General features: G+C 39.9%; 1 protein-coding gene across 2 annotated transcripts in view; it reads right to left on the bottom strand.

The window, feature by feature from the left end:
• DHX57 (DExH-box helicase 57) overlaps positions 1-23,551 on the bottom strand; it is a 43,190-nt gene that overhangs the window by 10,198 nt on the left and 9,441 nt on the right. For both annotated transcript variants that reach the window (XM_081345087.1, XM_081345086.1), the window contains 9 exons: positions 23,286-23,481; positions 21,831-21,955; positions 20,546-20,679; positions 18,269-18,323; positions 10,384-10,577; positions 6,963-7,079; positions 5,223-5,319; positions 3,439-3,612; positions 1,205-1,405 (listed from right to left, as the gene is read on the bottom strand). In XM_081345087.1, the coding sequence (XP_081201213.1) occupies positions 1,205-1,405; positions 3,439-3,612; positions 5,223-5,319; positions 6,963-7,079; positions 10,384-10,577; positions 18,269-18,323; positions 20,546-20,679; positions 21,831-21,955; positions 23,286-23,481 (1,293 nt within the window). The remainder of the gene's footprint in view (positions 1-1,204; positions 1,406-3,438; positions 3,613-5,222; positions 5,320-6,962; positions 7,080-10,383; positions 10,578-18,268; positions 18,324-20,545; positions 20,680-21,830; positions 21,956-23,285; positions 23,482-23,551) is intronic.

Raw genomic sequence — 23,551 nt, 5'->3', positions numbered from 1 at the left:
GAATCTAAACCTACGTCCATAGGTTAAATACCCTATTGCCTGTGATTTTATTATCCATGGTTATATGTTGAAACATAGCTCTCACAAAAAACAAGATCCTGGTCACAGCAGGGGATGGGTGGAGATGCTTTTACTATCTCTTTAAGTTACTTAATACCTAATTTGCTCCTGTCCTCCAAACTGTATCCTCAACTTAGCTCCAGGTTCCTGCAAACCTAGTATTAGCCCAAAAAACAAAAATAGTGATTTCCAAGAACAGTTCCCTTTTCAGGTAAAACTGATGCAGTTAAAGCACTAAAAGAATCTGGCAAACATAGCTACAGTATTTGGGGAAAAGACTTTAGCTCGAAGAAAAGAGGGTTGCCTTTAATAACTTCTATACAGCAATTGCCCTTTCCAAACTATTTTTTCCAGAGACAGAAGAAAAAGGTGGAAACTGGCAAAAAAACAACCACCCTTGTAAATCATGGTCATATGACAATGGAATACTACAACCAGTCAAAAAGGTCATAAAGGGCCTGAAATGCAGTCTTTTAATGACAGGATTGTGTGGAGCATTGGAACTGCAGAACCAGGTTGTAAATAGCTTTTGGCTTTTTTGGGGGGGAGGTGGTCTGTCATAACTTTGAATGGCCATTAAAGGACATGGAAATGAATAAACCTATTTAATGACCGATAGTATTAACACCCCAACAAAATTTGGGACTGCAGAGACTATAATTTCTAATATAGAAGTATTATGAGAGCCCAGAAAAAGTTCTGTACTGATCCTTTAAGGGATTGCTGCTGAGTACACTGGGAGCACCCTTGGCAGATATGAAGTGTATTTGCCTGCTTTGGATCTAAATATTGCACATCTCTAGATAGAGGTTGCTTCTAACATTGCTACTCAATCTATTTAATTGGAAATCCCGGGCACTGAACTTGTGGCACCTGCACACGAAACAAGTGCTACCTAAAGAGGAGATGCTTCTGCCAGCTTAGAGTTGGAAATATTTTGATACTGCTACTTAAGAGTAAGCTAATCAGGAAAAATCAGGCAATTAGTTTGCACATTTGCCAAGGAGCAAGCCGTTAAGGGACAGAAGTAAGAAAATAGGGAAAAAGGGAAGTGAGAACTGAAGAAGATTTGTATTTACAAGATGAACCACATAATGTGTTGAGGCTTAATTGGAAAAAAATGCATTATTTGGCAAAAGAATACCTGAGACAAAGCTGTTCCAAAGGCACTCGTTGTATCTCAGGCAACTGGTGCTTTAAAAGATGATAATTATAATGATGGCTACTGAAAAGATGAAAGCAAACCCCAGGAGCTACACGACCTGCTCGTCCTTTTCTTTGCAAGGCATTGGCTTTGGACACGTATGAATCCTCCAGGCTTTCCATGCCCTTGCTTGGATCATACCTACCAGAGGGAAAATACAGAACTGTGTTTGCAATATTAAAATACATGATAGGTCATGAACTAGGAAGTATAACACTGAGAAAGTGTAATTCTTCTAGGTAATTGTTTAAATCTCTTGCTAAACTATGGGTTTGGTCACAGTTTATGAAATAAGTCATAAAGGTTCCCCATAACACAATAAGCCAAAGTTAAATTACATGATAGCTCACTGTGATATGTGTTCACTAGTTTACAGTCTTTATCCTTGTTCTCAAATATATTTAAAACAACAACAAATCACTGCTTGAAGATTTACAGTCTAAAGTTGATCAATGCTAAAAAAAATAAAGAGAGCACCCTTATAAAACATTGTAGACAATCAATTCACGTTACCAGTTTCTCTTTTAAAATGTGCAAAAGAAAAACAGGAAAAATGTATGTCAAAGAAACAAAATCAAGTAAAAATGTTAAATAGCAATAGCATTTAGACTTATATACCACTTCACAGTGCTTTACCGCCCTCTCTAAGTGGCTTACAGAGTCAGCATATTGCCCCCAACAATCTGGGTCGTCATTTTACCAACCTCGGAATTATGGAAGGCTGAGTCAACCTTGAACCGTTGAGACTCCAACTGCCGAAATGCAGGCAGCCAGTAGCCAGCAGAAATAGCCTGCAGTACTGCATTCTAACCACTGTGCTACCACAGTTCAGTGGTTAGAATGGTTAGGTAATAAATCTTACCTAAACAGGAACAGGACATTAAAAATATGGTAAAAGAGAAAACAAAAAGGGAGAGAGACAGGAAAGCAGGAAAACAAAGCCTTATTGAATTTGACGGATCTACTGATAAATATATATAAGCACTAAACCATAATGGTAACTTTTGCAGATGTCAGAACTGTGGACCAGACTGCAGACCTATTATGGACATTATGTAGCTCTAGAACAGACATGTCAAACACAAGGCCCGGGGGCCAGATCCGGCCCGTGAAGTGGTTTCATGCGGCCCGCGAAGCCATCCTGGAAACAGTGAGGGAACAGCCCCCACTGCCTTGGCCCTGGCCCAGAGACCCTCAGATCTGTCCCATTCCTGCCCAGGCCCCCATAGGCACCCTTGATGCGAACGATGTAGAGCTGGCCATGCCCACCCAGTAGGCCATACGCACTTTAGCCACGCCCACCCAGTAGGCCACACCCACCCAGGCCACACCCACCCGGCCCCCTGAGGGCAACCGCAATGCTGATGCGGCCCTCAATGAAATTGAATTTGACACCCGTGCTCTAGAATCTCTCCTTGTGGTCCTCAAGCTTGTGTGCTTCCTGTCTCTATCCTTCCCTTGATACAGAATGTAACAGATACTTCAGAATTACCTTGAGTTTTGTAATCAAAATCCTGTTTCTCAAAACTAGAATGTGAATACAGGTAGTCCTTATTGCCTTGTTTAATGATTCTTTGAAGTTACATTGTAAAAAAGGCTTTGCAGCCACTCTTCAAATTTATACCTGTAATCACAATTTGCATACATCCTGCCAAGGTTAAATTTTACTTATGGACACAAAAGAAATCTGCTAAAGTTCTAAAGGATTTTCGTTTGAAATAAAGGTGAGCCACACTTTTTTTGATGAGGTCAAATAATAACTTTTTAAAAAGGTTTATAAGATTAGAAGAAAATAGTTATATCTGGTTGCCCTTACTGAACTTTTGCTGACAAAAATTGATCGATGTAGCATTTTTATTTTTTTTCTTAAAGAGATAAGCTATGGGGAGAAGAGAGATTATCTTTTATTTAGAGATAGTGATAAACTATTAAACCTGTTTTTACCTGTTGGGATGAAGGGGGAAGTTACTTCTTTTTTTTCTTCCCCTTTTTTCTTCCTTTTCCTTTTCATTCCCCCTTTTGTAGTTTGCACTGACTTTTATCCTTTGCATATATAATTTGTAATAAAAATGATCTGAAAAAACCCCCTAAGCGAGGACTACAAACAGGTCCTTTCTACATGGTTTATTGTTCTGAGTTCTTATCTACTACTGCCCTCAGATTCTTTTAAATACCTTTTTTCTTTCATTTTTCCTGAGTCAATCACATAGACCACATCATTGATGGTTATGGAAGTTTCTGCAATGTTTGTAGATATGATGATCTTGGTGATGCCAAGAGGAGGCTGGAAGAATACAGACTGCTGATCTTCACTGGAAAGAGTTGAATGGAGACGATACACAACACAGCTGAAAGGTTAGAGAACAGGTTTGAAATATTTTTTGTGAGCATTTGTTCCATCTCCATATGACTTTTTTCACATAATCAGAACTGGGCAACTTCAATTCTTCTTTGGAGTACACGTCTCATTTTTTGACACTAAATAAGCCACATCAGTATAATTGCCCATATACTAATAAAATGCCCTTATTATATATGTAGTGTATAGTGTAATCAAGAATACAATACTTTGGAAATTGCACCTCCAGCAACAATAGGTAGTCTTAGGGAAAGTTCAATGTTCTTCAGAAATAAAATGGGAAAACAGATTTTATTTATGAAAAATGTGAAGGGACTCTGGGCGGTATACTGCAAAGTAATGTTATATAGGTACGTGAATAGAGAGGTTGAGCCTGCTGGATTTAGTCAAAGAAACATGAAAGGTAGCACTGTATATACACAAAATATTCCAATTTCCGTATTATTTTCAGTTAAGTCGCAACCACCTTAATCACTGACTATAATGGCTGGGGCTGATGAAAATTGCAAGTTAGATCAGAGAACAACTATCATCCTTTAATCTCCATCTCAATTAACAGCCTCAAAGGGATTATCACTAATAAGAATTATGGATCTGTTTGATGAGAGGTCACTTTTTGTGGCTCTCTTCTTTCTTTCCAGTTTATGCTAAGGTACAGTTGGTAGCTGATAGAGGGAGAGCTCTAGTCCTTGCCCCCTGCTTTACAGAATACTACAGGGCTCTGTCTCTCCTCACTTCTTTTCAATAAGAAACTGCTGGCTGAAATCAGCCAGTAATAAATGGATAAGTATCACTGCTATGCTAGTGATCTCTCTCCAGGCAGAGATGTACAAGTGATACTCAGTTGTACATTTCTGCCTGGATCAGAGTTGTGGGTACTCTTGGATTCATAGGACCTTTGCACAAATCCATCTTGTGTATCCACTGTGCACACTCTTGGATTAGGAGGCCCTACTCACAGTCACTCATGCCTTTGTTACTTCCTGTTTGGATTATTGTAATGCACGCTACATACAATTGCCTTTAAAGTGTATCCAGAAGCTGCAGGTTGCAGTAAGGCAGGTGTTTTGGACTCTTCACCCAAGTAACAGTTTTATGCCATGAGCTGCACTGGCTCCTAATTCTAAATAATTCTGACTGTCACCTACAAAGTTCTACATGGCATAGAGGCGAGTTATTTGTGAGACACCTGTTTTTAACTGTTTCTACTCATCCCACCAGAATTGACAGGGTGGGCTTATTCCAGATCCCTCCTTTAAGCAATATTATTTACTGGGATCCAGGAGATCTGCCTTCTCAGTTGCAATACCTGCTCAGGAATGAATTTAACATGGCTGAAATACTAAAAGATTAGCTAATATACATTTATCAAGTTATTGGTTCAATAACCAGATTACAGTAGTTTGGAAGTTCCTATTTGACTTAGAAATATAGAATATTAATATACAAGCATTCACTGTGGCTATATTCCAGGGCAGAAAAGTCATGTGGTCTAGGGAAGAAATGTTATATAACTTTTGAATAAATGCCTAAATTCATTGACAAGATTAAAATATTGGTTTCTATTTTTTTTCCTTTTAAAAGTAGATTAAGACATACCGTTTGCTGTGCCGGTTGTTGAACATGGCATTAGACTGCAACCGATTATATAATGCTTGGATTTCTGCTAGGCCTGGCAAAAATATCAGTACTGCACCTAAACAGGAATTAAAATAATGAGTAGAAGCTATTCTGTTTCCTTCACTGCCATATTTATCTTTGTTTTTCTCAGTTCCTCTCTGCTGCTTCATATATTACATTTGATTTTCCAATGCAGAAAATACTCCCATTTGGAAAACAAAATTACAACAAATGCCTTTTATATAATTGTTGGTAATGGGCAGGGTAGACAATGATGTCCAAATGGAGGGATGTTGGGAAGATCAAAGTTCTGCACCTTTTGAACATGTTTCGTTTACTGCCTCTGCAGATGTCCATAATGTACTACTTACCCATAAATGTTTTCCTATGTGAAATATTGTCTCTGAATCTTTTAAAAATGATTGAAAATAATTTTTAAAGTGTCTATTAAAAACAAAATGATTCTGGAGAGTACTGCAATCTACGGGTTCTGTACTTGTTTATACATTAAGTGCTGGCTACCTACCTTCATTTAGTTTTATCTGTGTAGTACTGTACATGGGTGTTTTAAAGTGTTATTTGTATTAACATTTTTATTTATTATACCAGGGACATTCTATTATATTCTTTATAGATATATTAAAAACCAATTGTAGTTGGTGATAAATAACTAAACATGGAAGATTAACCCTGAAAAAGCAGTTAGCATGATCAATAAGTCCTTGATTTGGGTCTGCAGGGAGCATTTAAGGCCTCAATCTATTACATATAATGGAGGCCAGTTCCATTGGTTCTTTACATCTAAACACCTCTTTTGTCCTCTTTGTGTTATTTGCATGAGAGTTTTTAACTTAGTAAGGTTTAAAGACTTATGGTCTAGTGTGTTAGAAGGAAGGTACATTAATATTTCTTTTTCAGAGCATTTATTTTCATGCTTGGGTGATGCTACAGTTACTCATGTATTGCACTGTCATAATCTCCAAGCTACTCTAATTAAAGTGCCCCTTGTCACTTAGTGCTCGAGTCATCCTATAAAAGTAGTCCCTGATTTATGACCGCAATTGGGACCAAAAGTTCTGTCATAAAGTGAGCAGTGAGTTGTGCCCAATTTTACAACTTTTTTTTTGCCACAGTTGTTAATTGGGTATTAAGTGGTTAAGTAAGCCATATGGTCATTAAATGAATCCAGCTTCCCCCACTGACTTTGCTTGTTGGTAGCCCTTTGGGAAGGTCACAAGGATGACCACATGTCCGCAGGATACTGGAACTGTTGTAGAAATATACTTTTTGCCAAGTGCCTGAATTTTGTTCACGCGACTTATTTAAACTCAGATGATCCTGCAGCTAATATTTTAGTTTATTGAAAAGATATTTTGCTTTTACAATTACTCTCTTTCACTCCCTTATTTTCTTGTGTACAACCTTTAATAATTTATTTTAAACAAAACACAATTATTTAAACATTTTATTAGTACTTTTGAAGAAGGAACCTGGGAAACAAAAAGATAATTAAATTGTATATGAGAAAGAAGGGGAAAAGGAAGGAACAAGTAAAAATAGTCTTGTTTCTTTAAATTGTTGTCTGAATGCAATGCCTCTTTAAAAATGTAATTCCTCATCACAATAGTAAGAATGGCTTATTTTTATGAAATTGTACATGCTGGAATTATTCAGTTTAATCAATTTGTAAAACAGATCACAGCTGATAAACTGGGTTACCTGGTGGATATAAATGTTTGCCACTGACAATCCATTCAAGCAAGGCTTCAATTAATTCAAGATTTACTTTGTCTAAATCCATGTTTGCCATGGTTTTTATTACTGATTTACTAACACCTACAAAAAAAGAAATATGCATAAGCAGAGAAATAATCTCAGCAGTAAAATGTAGTAAAGTTAATTTAGTTAGTAAAAATGCAAACTACCAAGATATATTAAAATTGACAAAACTTTCTTTGACACTTTTAAAATGTTACATACATTTTCAACCTTTCAAAAATAAACATTTCTCCTTCACAGAACCTTTGTATTGTCCTGAAATCTTACATGACAGCCATTTCAGTTAGGGTGTTGTTGATGTTAGCTGCGAGGTCGTGTCCGACCCATCGCGACCCCATGGACAACGTTCCTCCAGGCTTTCCTGTCCTCTACCATCTTCTAGAGTCCATTTAACCTCACGCCTACTGCTTCAGTGACTCCATCCAGCCACCTCATTCTCTGTCGTCCCCTTCTTCTATTGCCCTCAATCTTTTCCAGCATTAGGCTCTTCTCCAGTGAGTCCTTCCTTCTCATTAGGTGGCCAAAGTATTTGAGTTTCAACTTCAGGATCTGGCCTTCTAAAGAGCAGTCAGGGTTGATCTCCTCTAGGACTGACCGGTTCGATCGCCTTGCAGTCCAAGGGACTCGCAGGAGTCTTCCCCAGCACCATAGTTCAAAGGCTTCAATTCTTTGGCGCTCAGTCTTTCTTATGGTCCAACTTTCACTGCCATACATTGCAACTGGGAAGACCATAGCCTTGACTATACGCACTTTTGTTGACAGGGTGATGTCTCTGCTTTTTAGTGTGCTGTCTAGATTTGCCATTGCTTTCCTCCCCAGGAACAAGCGTCTTTTAATTTCTTGGCTGCAGTCCCCATCTGCAGTGATCTTGGAGCCCAGGAAAATAAAATCTGTCACTACCTCCGTTTCTTCCCCATCTATTTGCCAGGAATTGAGAGGGCCGGATGCCATGATCTTGGTTTTCTTAATGTTAAGTTTCAACCCAACTTTTGCACTCTCCTTCTTCACCCGCAACAAGAGGCTCTTTAGTTCTTCTTCACTTTCTGCCATTAGAGTGGTATCATCTGCATATCTTAGGTTGTTGATATTTCTTCCGGCAATCTTAATTCCAACTTTTGATTCATCTAGCCCTGCCTTTCTCATGATGTGCTCTGCATAATAGGCAGGGTGACAGTATACAGCCTTGCCGGACTCCTTTCCCAATTTTGAACCAATCAGTGGTTCCGTGTCCAGTTCTCACTGTTGCTTCTTGACCCGCATATAGGTTTCTCAAGAGACAAATGAGATGGTCTGGTACTCCCATCACTTTAAGAACTTGCCACAGTTTGTTGTGATCCACACAATCAAAGGCTTTAGCATAGTCAATGAAGCAGAAGTAGATGTTTTTCTGGAACTCTCTAGCTTTCTCCATGATCCAGCGTATGTTGGCAATTTGATCTCTAGTTCCTCTGCCTCTTCAAAATCCTGCCTGTACTTCTGGTAGTTCTCGATCCACATACTGCTGGAGTCTAGCTTGTAGGATTTGAAGCATAACTTTACTAGCATGAGAAATGAGTGCAATGGTGCAATAGTTTGAACATTCTTTGGCACTGCCTTTCTTTGGAATTGGAATGTAAACTGATCTTATCCAATCCTGTGGCCACTGTTGAGTTTTCCAAATTTGCTGATAAATTGAGTATAGCACTTTTACTGCATCATATTTTAAGATTTTGAATAGCTCAGTTAGAATAATGTCACCTCCACTAGCTTTGTTGTTGCTCAGTTTTTCTAAGGCCCACTTCACGTTTTAGGATGTCTGGCTCAAGGTCAGTGACTACCTCATTGTGGTTATCAGGGACATTAAGCTCGTTCTTGTATAGTTCTGTGTAATTTTGCCACCTCTTCCTAATCTCTTCTGCCTCTGTTAGGTCCCTGCCATTTTGGTCCTTTATCATGCCCATTTTTTCATGAAACGTTCCCTTCATCTCTCCAATTTTCTTGAAGAGATCTCTGGTCCTCCCTATTCTATTGTTTTCTTCTATTTCTTTGCACTGTTCATTTAAGAAGGCATTCTTATCTCTTCTAGCTATTCTCTGGAATTCTGCATTCAACTGGGCGTATCTTTTTCTCCCTTGCCTTTCACTTCCCTCCTTTCCTCAGTTATTTACAAAGCCTCCTCAGACAGCCATTTTGCTTTCTTGCATTTCTTTTTCTTTGGGATGGTTTTAGTTGGTACCTCTTGTACAATGTTGCGAACCTCAGTACATAGTTCTTTAGGCACTCTGTCCATCAGATATAATTCCTTAAATCTATTTGTCACCTCTACTGTATATTCAACAGGGATATAATTTAATTCATACCTGAGTGGCCTAGTGCTTTTCCCTACTTTCTTCAGTTTAAGCCTAAACTTTGCAATGAGAAGCTCATGGTCTGAGCCACAGTCAGCTCATGGTCGTTTTTACTGACTGTATAGAGCTTCTCCATCTTTGGCTGCAGAGCACATAGTCAATCTGATTTCTGTGTTGACCGTCTGGTGATGTCCATGTGTAGAGCCGTCTCTTGGGTTGTTGGAAAAAAGTGTTTGCTATGACCATCGTATTCTCTTGACAAAATTCTATCAGCCTGTGCCCTGCTTCATTTTGTTCTCCAAGGCGAAACTTGCCTGTTATTCCGGTTATCTTTTGGCTTCCTACTTTAGCATTCCAATCTCTCATGATGATAAGTACATCATTTTTTGGTGTTAGTTCAGTTAGGGTATTAGAGTACAAATCATGGCAAGTAAAATAAATAAAATCTTGAATTTCCATTTATACATACAGTACGTTTATTACTAATGGTTAACTTGAATCACTCTGTTGAGCTAGATATGCAGAGTTCTAATAACCCTTATAGCAGATTACTTCTTCACTCACCTATTTATCCCTAGTACAAATTTTATTCAGTACCATGTCCTCTCTATCCATTGTGTGAGCATGAATTTACTGAATTTAAAATTTGAATTTTGCTTGCTTCCCAGAAAGTATTGAAAAAAATAAGTTAAGATGGACACATTTTCCAATGGCTTACCATCAATCATATACCAAGGAAATTATTTTAACTATTATTCGGTATTTCTACTTGCATAGTTGAAATTCACATGTCAATTCTTATTTTACGAAAGATAATGTCCAGGATTTGGAATCTCTCTGTTGAAAATTCCAAAAAGAACTTTAAAAGTTTGGCACAAATAAAACCTAGTATAGATAGATATCCAAGAGGCTTTAGTCTTACAATTTTTACTTAACTGTTTTTGAATACAACTTTCAGGTAATAAACCAAATATTTTTTATACACAAAGAGTGTCTGGAAACCAATGGGTGTACCATGTTCATCAGAGAGATACCTTTGTAACGTATCAGCAATTGTTGGAAAGTCAGCATTTGGTCTGGGACTGAATTCTGGACTGTAGTTTTCACCAAGCCAGCGTGCTTCAGACCCTCTTCCACTTCTTCTGCAGCAGTCCGCGTGTGTCTTCCTGTCTTGTGTACAGTTTGTTTTGCTCTGCACATATACGGACTGCCGTCCTCCAAAACATACCTGAATGCATGCCGAGAGAGGTCATGGGGGAAAAAAGCAAGCAGTTATCCTTGCTTTTCAAACAGTTAACAGTTTTACTTTATGAATGGTGCCGTGTAATTACCCGTGTTTCCCCGAAAATTAAGACCAGATCTTATTTTTATTAAATTTTTTTGGACCAAAAGGGCTTATTTTCGGGGCTGCCCAACTTTTGCGGCCTCCCGCCTGTTCCCTCCCACTGTCTGCTTGCCCACGACTGCAACAGCTTACATAGCTTCCCAGGGCAGAGGCTCAGGAGGTGAGGGCAGTGCCGGCAGAACGCGCCTTCAGGCTAGGAGGAGAGCAGTGTGGACAGGCGGGGGAAGCCTCCCTTGTCGCCTGCCTCCACCTACCACACTCTTTCCTTTTGCAAGCAGATGAAGCTTCCAGTCTCCATCATTTTTCTGTCCGGGTAAAAAGTGTTTGGGTGCCTATGGAGAGCCCAACCACTTTTTGCCCAGATGGAAAAATGACAGAGACTGGAAGCTTCATCTGCCTGCAAATGGGGCACTTGGAAATGTAGCGAATCACAAGCAGACTAAGCTTTCAGTCTCCCTCTGAGCGAAAAGTGTTTGGGCGCCCCACTTGATGGTGGAGACACTGGTGCAACGCACTCTCTCCTGCCCCATTGCTGCAGAGAGCATCCAGACTGTGGGACGGAGTGGGTGGGCTCTTAACTAGGAATTATTTTTGTGATAGGGCTTATATTAGGTGCATGCCAAAAAAAACAGGCTAGGGCTTATTTTCTGGGTGAGTCTTATTTTCGGGGAAAGTAAGATAAACTAGACTATTGGCCAGGAAGTATTTTGAGTAGGGCTGTGTATATATTTTGCAACCCTATTGCACAAATAACATTTGGAATTTGATAAAGAGCACTGTACCTTTACAAACAAAATTTTAACATCTATAAAGAAAACATTATGGGTATCAAATGGATCATTGAAACAGACTTTCATTGCACTTGGCAAAGCTTGCCAGAGTTACTTGAGATCTTTTGGTGTGTGGACTCTGACACATTTTTTTGGTTGCCCACAGTATCTCTCAGAGCTCAGCTCAAGACCAGGCTGGGCAGTGAGTCTAGCAGTGTATGCCAGGCCTTTATCCTCTCCCAAACCAAACACAGAACTCAAGGTGATCCATTAGGTGTGCAATCAAAAATGTAAAAGAACTGGAGATGTTGTGATGATCAGGAAATTTAGTAGAGAAAATAACCCATTTTCAAGAAAAATTATTCAGATAAATGCAGTACTCAGTACTCTTTCCAGTTATAAGAGTGTTTTGTTACTTTGTCAAATGTATTATGTATAACTTGAGTTTTTCATTACATTTGACATGTTTTATTTACATTACACAGATTCATGAATAAAATTAAATTCAGAAAACTGATACCAATTTATATAACTTCAGTTAAAAATATCAACATTTTTAAAAGACCTTCCCTTTCCTGTGCTCAATTTGTATGCCTGACTTTTCTTTCTGATACAAAGAAATTATATGGCAATTCAGAGTTATTTATCAAGAAGTATAGTATCTATCTATCTATCTATCTATCTATCTATCTATCTATCTATCTATCATCTATCTATCTATCTATCTATCTATCTATCTATCTATCTATCTATCTATCCTCTCTCTCTTTCCCACTAGAATGAAAACAACTCTTGGTGTCTTATAATATATATATATATATATAAACAAGGATTAAGATATCCATGGTTAGATTAAAACCAATTCAAATCACAAATAGTAACAATGCCCACATCAACCCCCAGATAAAAACATAAATACACAAATACCATCTAGCTTCTATCTAATTTTCACTCTAGTCGTTCCAACAGTTGTTCTGTTGAGTTAATTATCACTAAGTGCAGTTCTCTGTAGGAATTGCAGCCTCATAGTATAATCCAAGATATACGCTACCTGTTTCAAAAAAGTGTACTATTTTACTTAGGATTTACTCGGAGAGTCAATACAGCTATAACTTAAAGCTTGCTCTTTTAATCTGCTCATCAGCAATAACAGCCACTGATCTAAACCGATGTAAACCAGTCTTCATTTTATTTTGGATCGGGTTGGCAAGAAAAAAATTAAGAGATATTTGTAAACATCAGTCTAGAAACAAACAAACCTGAATTTCTGTCATTATTGCTAACAGTCTGAATATCTAATTTAGAAAATAGTAATTCCTCCATTAAAGTATGTCAAAACGTAGGTTGTAATGGGTGAAAGATTATCACCAATACATATACTAATTGACTTAAAACTGTTCAGAGTTCCAGCATCCCTACATGAGGATCCTTACAACCTGGACTTGAAGTTCTGAGGGTTGCCCCGCCAGTCACATGATCGTGTTTTATGATGGTTTTGCCAAACTCAGCATTTATTTTGGCAAAACCAGTCTATGGCAAATCATGGTTTTGCTTAACAACTTCCACAAAACAGGTCATAAAATAGTTAAGACCATAGTGATCAGGCTCCATTACAGTTGTAACTTGAGGTTTACCTACAAAAAGTTATACATACTAAAAATATGTATAGAGCTGAAACAGAGACTGCCTACAAAACAGACACACACACCAATAAACTCCGAAGACTAAAAGAACGCCAGAAACAAACCCCTCCCCTCTCACAGCAACACATGAAACAAACTGTGCACAATATCTCAGATAGGATTCTCACCAAAGCCGAAACCAACGTCCTGTCTAAAGGATTTAATTTTGCAGTCGCTCCCAAACACATCCCCATGGAAACCATTATATGCGGAGTCAAATCCAGCCTGACCAAAATTAATCCTGACGACGCCAACAAAATCAGACTCGAAGTTACCAACATCCTCTGCACCAGCAAACCACCCAAAAGCAACTTACCCAAAGAGGAACAGACAGCACTACTTAACATAAAAAAAGACACCAGCATAATCATTCTGCCAGCAGACAAAGGCAACGCCACGGTGGTAATGAACTCATCTGACTACCATACCAAATTATCCAACCTACTCCGAGACTCCACATACAAACTCCTCAAGACAGATCCCACCACCTACCTGGAAAAAACCACAAAATCCAAAATAAAAGACACCCCCATCAGTGAAGAGATCCAGCAAACAATCATTCCCAGAGAAAAATCATCCAGATGTCCCAAGCTCTATGGTCTCCCCAAGATACACAAAGAAGGAACCCCACTCAGACCCATAGTCAGCTCCATAGGCTCACCTCTACAAAATCTAGCCAAATTTCTTGCCAAACAACTACAGCCTTACGCAAATTCCATCAGCTCACACATACAAAACTCATTCCAATTCATAGAGATCATAAGTAAACTAAACTTACAGCCCTGTGACCTACTTGTGAGCTTCGATGTCGTATCCCTCTTCACCCAAGTGCCAATCAAAGAAGCCTTGACAGCTATCCTAAATAAATACAACCCCGCAAAACACATCCTAGATCTGACCAACCACTGCCTATCAAACACATACTTCATCTACAATGGACAAAGATACAAACAAATGGAAGGAGCACCCATGGGATCACCCCTTTCACCTGTCATCGCAAACCTCTACATGGAACACTTTGAAACCCTCGCTCTAGAAAAATCCAACCACAAACCCAAACTCTGGCTCAGATACGTAGATGACACCTTCGTAATCTGGCCACACGGCAAAGAAAAACTGGATGACTTCCTCACACACCTCAACAGCCTACACCCCAAAATACAATTCACCATGGAAACAGAAGCTAACAACTTCCCTTCCTTGATGTCTTAGTCTACAAGAAATCCAACGGCTCCCTAGGACACACTATCTACCATAAAAAAAACACACACAAAGCGCTACCTGAACGTACTCTCACACCACCACCCAGCACAGATCAACTCCGTAGCCAAGACACTCATCTCCAGAACAAAACACCTAGCTGACGAACAACACCTAAAAACCGAACTACACACTCTCTCTAATGTACTAACAGCTAACGGATTCCAAAGAAACATGATTACCAACTTAATCCGAAGAGAGACACCCACAAAAATCCAAGACAGAGAACAAGAAAATGGCAAAGCCCTCCTCCCATACTTAAAAGGGACCACAGACAGAATCAGCAAGATCCTCCAAAAACACAACATCAAAACAGCATTCTGCACAGACAGAAAAATATCCACCATCCTAAGAAACCCCAAAGACATAATCCTGCGGCTCCCAGCCGCCCGGTGCGCACGCACCTCTTCGAACGGGCAGTGGTGCGCGCGCACCTCTCCAAATGGAGAGTGGCACTGCCCGTTTGGAGAGGTGCGTGCGCACCTCTCCAAACGGGTGGAGGTGCGCGCGCACCTCCCCAAACCTTTGGAGAGGTGCGTGCGTACCTCTGCGCGAACGGGCAGCGGCGCCGCTCTTTGAGAAAGCTGCCGCGGCACGTTTGCAGGCTGCCAAAAGCGGCAGTTGTGCAGACGGGCCGCGGCAGCTTTCCCAACAAGTGGCGCCGCTGCCCATTCCGAGAGGTACGCGTGCAGCTTTCCGAACGACCGTAGGTGCGCGCGCACTTCCCCAAACCTTTGGAGAGGTGCACGCGTACCTCCGCGCGAACGGGCAGCGGCGCCGCTTCTTGGGAAAGCTGCCGCGGCCCGTCTGCAAAGCTGCCGCCTCCGCTCCCTTCCTTCGCCCGGCCTGCTTTTCCAACCTCACTTCCCTCCCTGCCAAAGCTCCTCCTTTTCTACTCAAACCGATTTTCGGGGTTCCTCGGCTTACACCCCTTGGCGAGAGACCCCAAACGTCCCTTTCTTGCCGCTCCTCCCTCCCTGCCCGCAGAGGCTCTTGCCCTCCCCTGGCTCGTTCAACGGGGGGGGGGGAATAGGTCAGGTACCCCTTTCCCCCCGAGAACGACACGTGTAAATCTCAAAACGACCCCGGCAAGCTTCGCGCAAAGCCGCCAGGCAGACCCGCGAGCTGGGGCTCAGAGTCAGCAGCTGGAGGGGAAGAAAAAGACGGCACCGTCTGAGGAGTCTCTTCTTCGGCTATCTTGCTCTGCCCGTCTCCCGCTTGAAAGAACCTCCTCAGCGGATCGGTGCGGTGAAGAGGCCGGGCTTCCTTCGGGGGGCCTTTCATTCCTGTACAAGGGGGAAGGGGAACTCTCTGTGCTTTTGTGTGTGTGTGTGTGTGTGTGTGTGTGTGTGTGTATGTAAAGCACGAGAGAGGGAGGAAGAGGGGGGGAAAGCGAGATCTCAAGCCCCGATGTTTCCTGCCTTCCACTGCCGGCGGCCACCCCGCATTCTTAGCATTCCTAGGCTGTGACTCCGAGGTCATCGTCGCCGTCTCCGCTGAGCAGTGCCGCTTGGAAGAGAAAGGGAGCAGGACAGGCACGCTCGCCCCAGCGGAGTGGCCGGCCCTCGTTTTAGTAGCGAGACAGTAATCGCTCCCCTCCGCCCCCCCCATGCTCCCGGTTCTCCCGTTCGCCTGCCGCCCCGCTTTCCTTCCTGAATTTTGCGCTTCCTTACCCAACTCCAAACTTTCTCTAGCGCCCCTGTGCTTTAGGAGGGGGAACCAAAGGCGGAGCCGTTTCTTTCTCTCTCCCCCCCCACTTTTGCTGCTCCCCCACCCAACCAGTATCCCGCTTCTCCTTCCTCGGCAGCTTTGCAGATGGGCTGTCGCCGTCGCGCAACCGGGAACCGGTTCCATCACACATAAAAAAATGGCAACCGCGCGCGTCCGCAAGAAAAAACTGTTTTGCGCATGCGCAAAACGTTTTTTGCGCATGCGCGTGCATGGACGCACGCACGCGGCTCCCACTTTTTTTATGTGTGATGGAACCGGTTCCCAGTGGCTCTTTTCATTTTTCAGGTTGCCGACCCCTGGGACAGACCAACAGAAGAATAAGTGCACGCATTGAAGAGCACAGGAACTCACTCAGAAAGGGAGAACAAACTTCAGCCCTGTTCCAACACTTTAAAGCCACGGGACACAAAATTGATTGTAAAAAAACCAGAACTATCGCCAAAATTGAACATTTTAACAACAGAATAATCAGAGAAGCCATCGAGATAGAAAAACGCCCCCACAGCATGAACAAACGAGATGATACCTCTTGCCTACCAGCCATTTGGAAACCCGCCTTGATTGACAGACAAGTCCCAACCACCAAGAATGATACCAGACCCAAACTCATGATAACATCACATGACATCACCACCACACAACCATTCAAAAAGCAAATCCGAACCCACAATGATAACGACACACAACCACAAAACAGAAACCTAACTACAGCTGCAACATTAGCCACTTTAAACCCCTCCAAACCACACAATAAGCAAACTGACACCCACTATAAAAACATGGCACCACCACAAACACGGAGCCGAACAAAAGCAGCACAACCCACCAGTTCAGGTCTAAGGCTGGCAGCTGAGACGAGCCCATCCACTCAAAACACATCCCCACCCAATCAGAACACAGCCCCCATTCAAAACACACTCCCACCCAATCAGAACACAGCTAAGCCCCCACCCAATCAGAGCACACCTCCACCCCATCAGAACACAGCCAAGCCTCCACCCACAGAACACACCCCCTCTGGCAGTTTAAAAAAGAAGAAAAAACAGCCACTATCACACACTTCTCCCAGAAGAACAAAGCTGAAGTCACCAGCCTGAGGATGACGGATGAAATTTCGTCGAAACATTGCCCTGATACCTCCAATTCTACGTGGGAAAAAACCCGAATGACCAAAGATCTACATACAAACACCCGCGAAAACCTCAGAAAATAAAAATATATAATATATACATTTTATCATATTTTCCAATTCTGCAATGACTACTTTTTTAAATTGGATTTTGGGAAAATGGACTGGACAAATACAGGCAGTCCTCGACTTATGTCCCCAAATGAGCCCAAAATTTCCATTGCTAAGTAATGCAATTGCTAAGTGAGTTTTGCCCCATTTTCTGACATTTTTTGCCACAGTTCTTAGGCGAATCACTGAAATTGTTAAGTGAATCATGTGGTTGTTAAGCAAATATAGCTTTCCTCTTTCACACTGCAACTGTCATAAATGCATACATAGTTACCACGTGCCTGAATTTTGATCATGTGACCATGGGGATACTGGAAGGGTTGTAAATGTGAAAACTGGTCACAAGTCACATTTTTCAGTGCTGTTGTAACTTTGAACACTCACTAAATGAATGGTTGTACGTCGAGGATTACTTGTAGACTTCCTTTGTGGTTGGCAGAAACTTACAGCCCTTTTTAATCCAGTGATTGATCTGAGATTGCACTCCATTTCATGCTTCCTACTTTTCTCTAAAACGTCTTGGTGTCATGCACATTAATGCTCATCTAATCCATACTAGAGCTCAAGTTACAAAACGAATGAAAGGACCTCAACATAAACATACTGTACTATGTTTCCCTAGTCTTTATATTCTTAATGATAAAAAGTACATCAGTCTGATTCTTGCAATATATTAAGATTTTAGTAATACTTGGCATTATTTTTTTCTTACAAGTCTAATTTAAAATCCTATTTGATATAGTCCAGTAGTGTTTTCTACATTAGCTGAGGTTTAACTGTGTTATTCCACAAGGATGATCCAACAAACAGTCTGAATTTTCAGTCTGAAAAGAAATTTATATTACATAAAACAGAATTGCTGGTGCTAGGTTTGTTTTTGAAACTTCTTACCCAGTCATTGCAATTGCATCTTCTAGAAAAAACTGCTCAACAGGGAATGTCCTTCCTAGAGATGTAAACAATTATAAATAGTTTTAGCAAAAATAGTTTTAGCGAAATAGACCCAAAATATGTGCAAAACAGAGCAAAGAATTGGAAGTTTTATTCCAACAAATTTGGAGCACTTTTGTGTAGTTATAGCCTGAACCTCATTGCGATATGGTAATCAAATAAAAATCTTTTTTAATCAAGTATTATTTTAGTCCATTTAAGGAACAAACTACTACATAAAAGCAAAAAAGAAGAAAATGAAAAAGGACATTGTGGTTGGAAAATAAAATAATAAATAAACAGAGAATGTACAGTTGTCATAATGTATAACATAACATGTCCTATTTTTTTCCTGGAACCTTTATTTGAATTTATGAGTAAGTTAAAACAGGTTTTAGTAGATGCTTTCTATTTTGCCTGAAAAATCATATTTTGGCTTTTTAAAGGTGTTATGACATCTTTCTGCTTAATTTTGTAACACATATTTTGGTTACTGGCAAATCTCCTGATAACAGCGCAAGTTTGAGCCACCAAAGAAAGTGAGAATTGCCTGTTTTTTTCTTACTCACTCCCCAACTCAAGGAGAGGTGTTTGTGTGTGTGTGTGTGTGTGTGTATGAGACTTGAAAAAAGGTGAGAATTTGCCTGTTTTGTTTTCTTTTTCTTATTTGCTCCCCTACTCAGGGATATGTGAGAGGGAGGGATGTGCATGTGTGTAAGCAGATTTTAAATAATTGGGTGCTAATTTCAGAAAAAATAAAGTCATATTTTGGTTTAAAAGTCATATTTTTGGTTTAATTGGCCATATTTAAATGACTTTAAGGTCATAAATGTTAGCGTATTTCTAACATTTTAGGTCACAGAAATCCATGTGCGAGTGATAAGGCTATATCCAAGGAATATGAACAAAATGCATTTGAAAATATACGAGTATTAAATATTATTCTATAATTATGTTTCAGCATGTTCCCCGCTAATTCATTTTTTACTTCAACAACCATGCCTCTCTGAATTTAGAAAGAAAACAAATTTAGAGTATTTTAGCAGCATGTTTTAATCAACGGAATGCCACTACTTGGTATAGGCTTTTATTAAAAGCATCAGTATATAAGGATGCTTGGTCTGATTTTTAGTTTTCTGTATAAACATCCTGAGAATGACTTTAGTTAAGATGACTTACGATATATAAGAAATCCATCACTTTTGCAGTTGATAGGTACCAGAACTGAAAGCAAGAATGCAAAATCTATGTGTTCAGCAGTCAGTAACATTTTATAGTATAATCTCAAACTTGTAACTTGCTTCCGAGTGACTGCAAAGATCTGGAAACATATTCTTTTGAAGGATGTGCACCTTTTGAAGGATTACTTCAGTTGAAGTAATCCCCCCCTTCCATTCAATTGTCTCTGATTTTCAGAAACTGCCTGGGTAAGTCCCTGCTGTTTTCTTGGCAACCTTTTCAGATGTGATTTGCAACTTCCTCCTTCCTCAGGTTGAGAGAACGCGACTAGCCAAGGTCACCCAGCTGTCTTTGCAGCTAACGTGGGACCTGAACTCACAGTCTCCTGGTTTCTAGTCCGATGCCTTAATCATTGCACCAAACTGGTTGTGTGTATGTGCTGCAAGTAAGTAAGTTGGAAATAACAGCAGGCAAGTCGTTTGCAATTATATGCTTTGTAAGTGATGCTTCTTAGCACCGGATCATGCTCAAAAGAGCCTTGGTGGAGCAGTGGGCTAATGCCTCCTTAAGTAACACCAGCTGCCTGCAATTAGTGCAGGTTCGCATCCCACCAGGCTCAAGGTTGACTCAGCCTTCCATCCTTCCGAGGTAGGTAAAATGAGGACCCAGACTGTTGGGGGCAATAAGCTGACTTTGTAATAATGCCGCTTGGGGGGGGGGAAAGCCCTAATAAGCAGGCATATATATAGAATGAAGGCTATTGCTAAGCACATTGGTTTGTGCTTAAATTGTAAGCCGCCCTGAGTCTTCGGAGAAGGGCGGGATATAAATGGGATTAAAATAAATAAAATAAAAAATAAAACAATACAGACTGGTTTAGCAGCATGCCTACTATGCCTTTTAGAGTCTTAAGACTTGTATAGTTTCCTCAGTTCAAATATTTTACTATCGGAAAAGTGTGATGTAAATATATAGAAACTTATAATGGAGACATTTGCTGTAAAATCATCAGAAGGTTAAAACAGGAAAGGAATTAATAGTAAAAGAAGCTGTTTTCACCTTGTATATTGACAATAGGGCAGGAATTAAAATACTGAGAAAAGACGTCTGTATTCAGAGTAGCACTCATTAGTATAACTCGCAGGTCTGGTCTTTGTAACATTAAATCCTTCATAATCAATAACAAGAAGTCACTGGGGGAAAAACAAGGGGAAATTAAAATTCTTCCAACATTTCAACCTCTTTCAGTATTGGAAGTGATTCTTGGGTGTCGACTCACTACTTAGTTTTTAATGTTCTAGCTCCAAAGCTGTAAATATGTTACATATTATGGCAGAAACTGAAATACAAACAATATACCTCTTCAGTTATTCTGGAGGAGGAGAAGAATAATTTGACCTCATCACTGAAAATTAAATTTTAAGCGTATGAAAAAGCAAACAAAAATTATGCCACACCTGAAACAAGAAGTCAGAGTTACCAAACAAGTAAAATGTTTAGGAATAAAGTTTGCAAAAAATACTATTTATGTGAAGCATCCAAATATGATTTAGTCTTTCTATTTTTGTTTTTCTACTTGCACTGCTTTTTGGAAAGTAGCTTCTTACAGCAGTCAATTAAGAGTGTAGGAGAAAGATAGCAGGTCAGGGTGTGTTTTTTTTTGTTCAAAGAATAGCCTCACATCTTTGAACCAAATTTTAGTAATTCCAATCTAGAAGTTGATTGGCATAATGTAGTAATCCAGTATTCATAAATAGTACATTATTAGTATGTAATAGTGAGCTCATGTGAACTCAAAGCTAAATGATCATGGTGCAAAACCCCAATTTTAAATGCTACTTTTGCCATACACTCACTTTTCTCAGTTTTCTATGCAGCTGGAAGACTGGTTTATTTTATTCATTTTCTCCAGTGCCTGCTATATGATTATATAAACGCTAGGAATCATGATTTGAACCCTGATTAATTGTTAAAGAAGCTAGGAATAATCCTTAAATTGTTTTGCTAACTTGGTCAACAGTGCAGTTTAGAAGAGAATGTGCACACTGTGAAGTGAGATGGGTGGCAAACGAATCGAATGAATGAATGAATGAATGAATGAATGAATGAATGAATGAATGAATGAATTTTTCCTTCTGCATACCACAAAGATAGGGGGAAAGGAAACATACAAATTTACAACCTTTGGACTTCTGGGACTGAAGATGACTTCACTTAATGGAACATTAAAATAAAAAATGGAAAGGTAATTCAACAGAAGCGTTTGCATACAAATAGAATAAATTTAGAGAAAGGATGTAAAATACAATAATGAAAAATTGCCTACTTTTAAAGGCTTGCTTACCTTTCTTCTGTTCTCTCATGTATTTCATCAATAATAACATGAGTTATTCCCTGTAAATTCTTATCCCCTTCTAGTCTTCTCAGAAGCACTCCAGTAGTACAGTACAATAGCCGTGTAGATGAAGACTTGAATAAAAAAGACAAAATGTTAAAATGGTCAAGAAAATCATTGTTCTGTCAGATTATTTTGTTTCCAATTGTTTAGAATTATAGAGTTGGGATATACCTTGGAGGTTATCTAGTCCAGGGGTAGGCAACCTCAGCTCTTTTATGACTCATGGACTTCAACTCCCAAAATTCCTGAGTCAGCTGACTCAGGAATTCTGGGAGTTGAAGTCCATGAGTCATAAAAGAGCTGAGGTTGCCTACCCCTGATCTAGTCCAATCCTCTGCTCAATTCAAGAACCACCAAAACACATCTGACTGATTATTGGATGTTTGATGACCTCTAGCAAAGGAGAACTCACCACTTTGTGTGGCAGGGTGTCCACCGGCTGACATCATGGGCAGTCAGGAAGGTTCTCTTCCCTTCCTGTTTAACCCAACTGTTCTGACTCTGCCCCCTGGGGCAACAGAGAATTAGTTTATTCACTTTTCTGTGAGACATCCCTTCAAATATTTAATGACTGCTATTGTATCTCCCCTCAGTTATCTTTTCTAGAACCTAACTCATAAAGCTTGGTTTCCAGACCCTTTACCATCTTTGTCGCCCTGCATGAATTTGCCCAATTTTGTCATGCCATTTTTGAACTGTGATACCTATAAACCAAATGATGGTCCAGAACATAGTTGAGTGGAACATTTATTTCCCATGCTTTGGACTCATGCTAATATAACATTTACCTTTTCAGCAGTGATACCACAATGCTGGCTCACGTTTATCTTGTAGTAGAAAAGAACACTCAGATGCAACCAGGTTTCCCTCTGCTGTACTTGTGTTTTACATTTTTCCTACTCAGATGTACTGGTAAAACTTTATACTTCACCCATTAAATTCTATTCTATTTATTTCAACCCACTGCAAAACTTGTTCATGATAATGAAGCAAAAGATCTTTCAGTATTGCAAACTGGACTCTGGCTGATAAAAAATATTGAATACCAAAGTCTAATATAGATATAACTAAGCAACCTGGGACCTGTTCGGTACTGTTTCAGAAGTATTTCCTTACTTAAACAGGGAAAAAATGTCCATACATAGGCAAAAAAGCAGTGGGAATTAATTTAATTTAATTTATATAGCTGCCTATGATTCAGGGAGGTGCACAACAAAATATAATATAGCATACTGGCCAAAATGTGCTTGAATGACTGGTACCTTCCTTAGATCTAATAAGGAATATATAGAGAAGATTAAAATGGTAAACTTGTTTATATTTCCTCTCATTTAAAAAGAGTTATATTAAAACACATGATCAGAATTACCACTTCTTCAAATGTAAAGGAAAAAAACAAACCATGACACTTTCCAGCCGGATTTGGTATCCAACAGTAATTCCAACTTTTTCTGTTCTTTCCTTGGCTACACGTTCAGCAACAGAAATGGCAGCAATCCTACGAGGTTGGGTGCAAAGGATGTTGGCTACTTTATTAGGAGGACCTTCAAGGGAGGCTTCCAAGATAAACTGAGGTATCTGCGTGGTCTTTCCACATCTTCAGGGGGAAAAATGTGTGTGAGAAAATCACCCATCCCACAAGCAGCCCATAACAAATCATTGTGTTC

This window comes from Vipera berus (assembly GCF_964194415.1).
Source record: "Vipera berus genome assembly, chromosome: 1".
Lineage (NCBI taxonomy): Eukaryota > Metazoa > Chordata > Lepidosauria > Squamata > Viperidae > Vipera > Vipera berus.
Note: the sequence above shows the minus strand (reverse complement) of the source record. Positions and strands in the feature narration are given on the sequence as shown.